The 8,306-nt window shown below is 41.4% G+C and overlaps 1 protein-coding gene across 1 annotated transcript; it reads left to right on the top strand.

The window, feature by feature from the left end:
• The first annotated feature begins 2,330 nt into the window (after nucleotides 1–2,330).
• Nucleotides 2,331–3,923, top strand: LOC114580290. Its single transcript, XM_028697385.1, has one exon. The coding sequence runs from the start codon at nucleotides 2,331–2,333 to the stop codon at nucleotides 3,921–3,923; it is 1,593 nt and encodes a 530-aa protein (XP_028553218.1).
• The last annotated feature ends 4,383 nt before the right edge of the window (nucleotides 3,924–8,306 follow it).

Below are 8,306 nucleotides of genomic sequence, written 5' to 3'. Positions count from 1 at the left end.
AAATGTTTTGTTGAGGACATTTAACGCAGATCCTCGCTTATGTGTGTAAAGCTTGATCTAATTTGAAGACCAAGCGGTCATTTTTTGAGCAATTTAAATCCTATGGATCAGGATGCATTCATAATATATTAAAAAAAAGCCGCTTGGTCTTCCAAGTGATTCATCCAGCTTATACCTCAAGCAGGTTTAGAAGGTATCATTCTTCCAGTTTCTTGCACTGTTTCTTGATATGTTAAGAAACAGTCAAATGAAATAGAAAATTGTTTTGTATAAAAAACCTGCTTCTCTGTTTATCCTCTTGCGTCCAGCTTCTTCTCTGTTTGCGCTATTCAATATATATATATATACACCCAACAATCTTATAACAGTTATTAAATGATATGTGGTTTAAGAAACAGTCAAATACGCTTTTTTTTTTATCTTGAATTTGAGGAGTATTTCCGTGAGAAGGACTATCTGAACCATAGATATCATTCATTATATATATAATCTTCGAACAGAATACACAATCTAATAGTTACTTTGAACCTGAAACTTTGGCAAGAACAATTTGTTCGCTGTAGTAAGGTAAAGGGTGATCAACCTTAGCTTATTTTATAAAGATTAGTACAGCAAACTAGCTGCTTTTTTTTTAATATATTATGAATGCATCATGATCCATAGGATTTAAATTGTTCCAAAAAAAAGCCGCTTGGTCTTCAAATTAGATCAAGCTTACACACAGAAGCGAGGATCTGCGTTAAATGTCCTCAACAACATAGTTAAGATTATGTTGATATAAAGATGTTATCTTTGCTATCAAATAGTACTAGCTTTCTCAGTTTCTCTCAACTTCAACCCGACCTCTACAATGAGCTAAACCACCGTCATCACCATCGCCGTCCTCTTCCTTATAAGTACCATCATCTTAATCTCCTACTTATTTTGCTATCGTTCCAACATTCCCCGTTCGCTGCAGCCCGAACATAACAAAATCTTGATTGTGTCATTACGTAGCTCATTGTAGAGGTCGGGTCGAAGTTGAGAAAAATTGAGAAAGTACTATTTGATAGCAAAGATCAAAGCAGTAGTAGTAACAACATAAAGTGGAAAGCAGTAACTAATCAAAATAGACATGATAAATAAATAACGATAAGAAAATAATGAAACCATGGTAAGATAAGATGGCCTTGAAGCAAAATATAGATAAGATGCTCCCCATCAAAGAATTACCTGTTGGAGACTTAACAGTAACAGGATTTTTAATGGGTTTGCACTCAATTATACCAGCTTTGGGCATATTTAGACTAAGTACAAGTCCATAATCAATTGGCACAACTTCAATGCCAAGAAAATATGAGATTGAGCCCATATTTTTCATATGATATCATTGATGTAAACCATCAAGAAGAGCATAAAGAACCTCATAATTTCCATTAACTAGTTCGTCATCAACATAGATTTTAACAAAAAATTGGATGTCCCGAGAATGGTTCAGTGGTAAAGATGCATTGATGAGGGATCACGTTACTTCGGGTACACCTGGAGGACATCATACCTGCGGGTGCACCTTTGCCGTTAACCGGCTCAGTAGTTGTTTGCTTTCCACTACCTTTTATTACCTTTTATGTTATTTCTAGCTTATTATCCACTTTTATTAGCTTTGTCCTTTTCTAGTAGGTGAGTACAGAAGCTGTTATATGGGCAATAGTGAAGAAGATGAAGGCAGAATAGAATATACTCCTTTGGTTTAATCCATTCCTGTGTTACTGAGCTACTGTTTTATCGTTGCATTGTTCTTCTAACATTCCTCTGCAGATTACCTACATCAGTTTTGGTATCAGAGCCCGGTGCTTTGAGGAATGACGGAAAACAATCGGCGGGGGGCTGGCGACGCCGATCGCAGCCTTGAGGCATTGTGGAACGCGCAGGAAAGCGTCGACAGACGGATCGACGAGGTGAGTTCCGATTTGTTTCGGCTAACTGTTGAAATGCGTAGGGAATTTCAAGCCCTCTGGAATGAGCTGAGGGGCATCCGTCCCAATCGTGGAGATCATCCGTTAGCTGGTCGGCGCGTTCGTGATCGTGAACGGGGCCGGAGGCGAACTCAGGCTAATTCGGAAGTTACAGATTCCGATGAAGATGATTTCGGAGCACCTAATGCCATAGTATCGTCTGATACTGAAGGCGATAATGAACCAGCACCAGTTGTTCGCCGGCGAGGGGGTGATCGTTACGGGCGACCTCAAAATGACTTCAGAGTAAAGCTGGATATACCGTTCTTTGACGGTCGATTGCACATTGAGGACTATTTGGATTAGGAGCGAGCAGTGGAAACTTTTTTTGAATACATGGAGATCGAGCCGGAGAAGCAAGTGAAATACGTTGCTTGTCGATTGAAGGGGGGCGCAAGCGCGTGGTGGCTGCAACTCTTGCAATCCCGCCGAAAAGAAGGTCGGGGTCCAGTTCGTAATTGGAGTCGAATGAAGCAATTACTCCGCGCTCACTTCTTACCTACAGATTATGAACAAATGTTGTATCTACGATACCAACATTGCGTTCAAGGCTCTCGAACGGTGAATGACTACACGGAGGAGTTTTATCGTCTTAGTGCTCGAAATAATCTAAATAAGAACACTAACCAGATGGTTGCCCGCTACATTGGCGGACTCAAGGATGCTATACAGGACAAGCTGGAACTCAACTCGATTTGGTCTCTATCACAAGCAGTAAATTTTGCGTTGAAGGCCGAGATTCAGCTCGCTAGGGGATATAAGCAGCATACTACTAGGCGACCATACAGCGAGTATCATGCTGATCAAACTAAGACTTCGATAGCCAGTGGCAGAGCACCTGCAGCCGTGACGACCCCAACTTCTGTTACTTCTTTGCAGAATACACAGCCTGGGTTATCAGCTGGTCCCAGTACCGATCCTAAGTTACAGCAAAAGTTAAAATCACCAATGCGGGACAACCCGTATAGCAGGCCAACAACGGTTAAGTGCTTCCGATGTTTTCAAGTCGGGCATAAGTCAAATGAATGTCCAAGCAGACCTCAATTGCAACTCACTAATGCCGACGTTGAAGATGTACAAGGAGAACAGGAAGAGCAGGAACCTGAGTTGGAAGAAGTATCACCTGATGTCGGAGAACCGCTGATTTGTGTTCTAGAGAAAGTGTTGCTCGCTCCTCGGCAACGTACAATATCACAGCGGCATGCCATTTTCAAAACTCGTTGCACTATTGGGGGAAAGGTTTGTGACCTCATGATTGATAGTGGATGTACTGAAAACATCGTGGCTCGTTCAGTTGTGCAAGCTTTGCAACTTAAAACCACCAAGAATTCAAATCCCTATAAAATCGGATGGGTTAAAAAGGGAATGGAGATTATGGTCACTGACATGTGCCGGGTCACATTCTCAATTGGCAAACACTACGTTGGCGAGGTGTTATGTGATATTCTAGATATGGATGTGTGCCATGTCATTCTGGGTCAACCATGGCAATACGATGTTGGGGCCCTTTACGATGGTAGATCTAATGCTTATTCATTTGATTGGAAAGGAAAACGGCTCAAACTCCTACCTTACCCTATTGAGAAGGCTGATCCAGTTAAACACAAACCTGCTGTTATGCAATTGGTAACAGGTTCTGCACTTGTACAATTGGGGAAGGAGAGCTCACTATTGTTGGCTTTAGTCATTAAGGATCAAGGGCCCAAGTGCTGCCAAATGATGCCGGAGGCTGTACAAAAACTGTTGCAGAAGTATAAAGATATCGGACCGGTGGAGCTCCCAGCTTCTCTACCACCACTTCGTATCTTACAGCACCAGATTGACCTGATTCCGGGCGCTTCGTTGCCTAGTTTACCGCATCACAGGCTAAGTCCAAAAGACCACGCAACACTGCAGCAACTGGTAGATGATCTACTTGAAAAAAATTAATACAACCGAGCCTAAGTTCTTGTGCAGTTCCCGCCTTGTTGGTGCAAAAAAAAAAAAGACGGGTCCTGGCGTATGTGTATGGACAGCAGGGCAATTAACAAGATCACGATTAAGTTCCGATTTCCCATTCCTCGCCTAGACGAGCTGCTTGAAAAGCTCTGCGGATCCACCATTTTTTCAAAACTTGACTTACGCAGTGGCTATCACCAGATTCGCATAAGACCAGGCGATGAATGGAAGACTGCTTTCAAGACTAGACAAGGCCTGTATGAGTGGAAAGTCATGCCTTTCGGGCTGTGTAATGCGCCTTCGACTTTTATGAGATTGATGAACGAAGTGCTAAAGCCGTTCCTCAACAAATTTTGTGTCGTATACTTCGATGACATCTTGGTGTTCAGCCCGTCACTTGACCAACACATAGTGCAGTTGGAACAAATCTTTGAAGTGTTGCGAACCAATAAGCTATATCTAAATTTGGAAAAATGTGAATTTGCTACCACTGCTGTTTATTTCCTGGGATTCATTGTATCCGCAGAGGGGGTTGCTGCTGACCCGCAGAAAATTAAGGCCATTTCCGAGTGGCCGGTACCTAAATCATTTTTCGACGTGCGAAGTTTTCATGGTTTAGCGAACTTTTATCGACGTTTTATCAAAGGTTTCAGCGTGATTGCAGCACCCTTAACTGACTGTCTGAAAGCGAAGCAGTTTACTTGGTATGCCGAACACCAAGCCAGTTTTGAAGCTGTTAAAACAGCCTGTCTACAGCACCTGTCCTCACATTACCAAACTTTGAAATTCCGTTTACAGTTGAGACGGATGCATCCCTTACGGGAATTGGCGCTGTATTAATGCAACTCAATAAACCCATTGAGTACTTCAGCAAAAAGCTATGTCCAGCCCGGCAAAAATGGAGCGTTTACGAGCAAGAGTTATATGCAGTCGTCCGAGCTCTCAAGCAGTGGGAACACTATTTGTTACACGCTGATTTTGTTCTCCATAGTGACCATAAGGCTTTGCAGTTCATCAATAATCAAAAGACGCTCAATCGAATGCATGCTAGGTGGATATTATTTTTGCAACGCTTCACCTTTGTCCTCAAACATAAATCTGGTGAACAAAACCGCGTGGCCGACGCATTAAGTCGACGATCTTCTCTGCTTATGCAGTTAAGCACTGAGTTGACTGGTCTCCAGTGTTTGCAAGATCTGTATGTGACTGACAATGATTTCCAACAAATCTGGGCTGATTGTATAGCACACAAGTCATCGAGTGATTATTCAATCCGGCATGGTTTTTTATTCAAACAGAGCGCACTTTGCATCCCAGACTCATCATGGCGTCACCAGATCATTCAAGAAGTGCATTCCGGTGGATTAGCAGCTCACGTTGGTCGTGAGAAGACACTGGAGCAGATCCAGCAACGATTTTTTTGGCCCCATTTGCGCCGCGACGTCACCAGGTTTGTGGAGCGCTGCCCCATCTGCCAGTCTTACAAGGGGGGAAAACAAAACACCGGTCTGTATCTGCCTCTTCCAGTTCCAGAAACAATTTGGGAGGACCTTAGCCTCGATTTCGTTCTTGGACTTCCACGAACTAAGCGAGGTAATGATTCTATAATGGTTGTTGTTGACAGATTTTCTAAGATGGCTCATTTCATTGCTTGCAAGCGAACATTTGATGCACTTAACATTGCTCGGTTGTTTTTTACTGAGATTGTTCGTCTGCATGGATTACCGCGTAGTTTGACTTCTGACCGCGACGTTAAGTTTATTGGTCATTTTTGGCGCGAGTTATGGAAGCGACTCAAGACAGATATCAATTTAAGTTCAGCTTATCACCCACAGTCCGATGGCCAGACTGAAGTGGTAAATCAGACGCTAGGCAATATGTTGCGATGTTTGGTGCAAGAACATCCAAAAATGTGGGATGACCTGTTATCTCAGGCGGAATTCGCTTATAATAGTATGCCCAATCGTTCAACAGGTACGTCGCCATTCCACATTGTTTATACTAAAGTGCCTAATCATATCGTGGATATCGCTATTTTGCCAAAATGCAACATCAAACAAGCAGCCCAAGTTGTGGATCAATTCACTCAAATGCTTCAGGACATTCGTCAGAAATTGATTGCTTCTAATGAAGCGTATAAACTAGCTGCTGATAGCCATCGTCGCGAAAAGCTTTTCAATCCGGGTGATCTCGTTATGGTCCGCATTCGTCGTGATCGATCGAATTCTAGAACTCACCCAAAATTGGGCCAACGGAAATTGGGACCTTTCACTATATTGCAAAAGATCAATGATAATGCGTATATCGTTGATCTACCTCCTGATCTTGGCATTTCCTCCACCTTTAATGTTGTTGATTTGCGCCATTACTATCCAGCTGATGAAGCCCCAACGACTGTTTCTGCTGAGACAGCAGAAATTTTGATGACAGGGGAGAGCTGATGAGGGATCACGTTACTTCGGGTACACCTGGAGGACATCATACCTGCGGGTGCACCTTTGCCGTTAACCGGCTCAGTAGTTGTTTGCTTTCCACTACCTTTTATTACCTTTTATGTTATTTCTAGCTTATTATCCACTTTTATTAGCTTTGTCCTTTTCTAGTAGGTGAGTACAGAAGCTGTTATATGGGCAATAGTGAAGAAGATGAAGGCAGAATAGAATATACTCCTTTGGTTTAATCCATTCCTGTGTTACTGAGCTACTGTTTTATCGTTGCATTGTTCTTTTAACATTCCTCTGCAGATTACCTACATCATGTGCCCGCAGCATTGCAAGGAAAACCCAACTGTTGCAAAAAGATATAAAGAGTATTATACTATTGACGTTGAGCTTGTTTAATATCATAAATGGTTTGTTGCAAACAAATATAATTGGGAATTGTGGATCCTTAAAACCCTTGAGGTTGAGCCATATAAATTGTTACAAGCGCGTCATGAAGGACAACATTTGATACATCTAATTGTAAAATCAACCAAACAAACTGTAACGTAACAACAAGAAAAACTCGAATGGTAGGTATTTTGCAGCCGGACTAAAAGTTCTATGGTATTCCAATATGTAATCTTAAGCAACAAAGTTAAGCTTTGAAACAAGCAATGGACCAGTTAGAGTTAGATTTTGTTTTAAATAACTTTTTACTATCAACTACTAAGAATATGCTGCTGAGGATTCGGTGGAACAAATCCCACGAGCTCTTCATCCTCCCATCTTCTCTTCCCAACCGACGCTCAACATCCAAAATCCCCTTGCCTCCTTCTTCGGCTCCTTCGTGCTGGTTGGCTTCGTTCATTCGGCGACATTCCCTTCCTGTCAGGGTCGAAAGTTACGACATTTGGATAGGAAGTAACAGGAGGTTATGAAGGTAACCTACTACCATCGGCGTGCTGCTTCGGCCAAATCCCTTAAAACAAAAGATTAAATTCTCTGTTAAGCGTAAGCATAGAGTTTAGTTCTCTGTTAATCCTGTTCTAATCCTGTTATATCATGCATAATTTTGATCATATCCTGCTCAAATCACATTTAGATCTTGTATCCAAATAGTTGCTGCAATTAATTGTAATTGATTAATGTCAATTATTGTTAATTATAATTATTAATTATGAGTTAACTACTATTAATACTAATTAATTATGATTCAGTAATTAATTATTATTAACTATAATTAATTTTATACTTAATTATAATTAATTACTTTTGATGAAGTGGGGATATTCATAAGTACCCGCTTGCAGGGAAATAACTACATTTCTTTTGCAACAGGTATCGAAGACCCATACACGTTTTTCTTGGCGTGGTGGGGGACAAAAAATACGGTCGCGGTGTCCTCGTCCGAGGACACCTATCGTACACGCTTTTCTTAGCATGGTGAGTAGACTCAGTTTTCCGTAGTTTTCCACTAAACTGGGGAGACGCTAGGAGGCTGCCGAAATTTATGGTGAACACAAAATTGTACTTGGACTCGATTGAACTCAAAGGACAAAAGTGGACTCAGACTTGTGAACTTTGATACAATAAACTCAAATCTAAATGAATTCGAACTTAATAAATCACAAGAATTTGAATTAAACAAAGACTCAAACTTGAACTTGAATTTGAGCTTAACATATAAGTCGACCATATGGAACTATATTCAGAACTTGAATCAAGTGAACAAATTTGGACTTGAACTCAACAAGATTATTTGGGACTTGAACTTGCAAGCATTTGACTCAAATACAAGCGAACTCAATGTGACTACAAGAGACTCAAACGAACGGAAGAGGCTCATATTTAGCCTGAACTTTATTTGAACATATGGAGGACTTTATTTGGACTCGAACTCGATTGGAGCATAACATAAATGGCTGTGGCAACATCCAACCTACCCGGTGTG

Source organism: Dendrobium catenatum, unplaced genomic scaffold (genome assembly GCF_001605985.2).
Source record: "Dendrobium catenatum unplaced genomic scaffold, ASM160598v2 fragScaff_scaffold_920, whole genome shotgun sequence".
Taxonomy (NCBI): domain Eukaryota; kingdom Viridiplantae; phylum Streptophyta; class Magnoliopsida; order Asparagales; family Orchidaceae; genus Dendrobium; species Dendrobium catenatum.
This window is presented reverse-complemented; position numbering and strand designations above follow the sequence as displayed.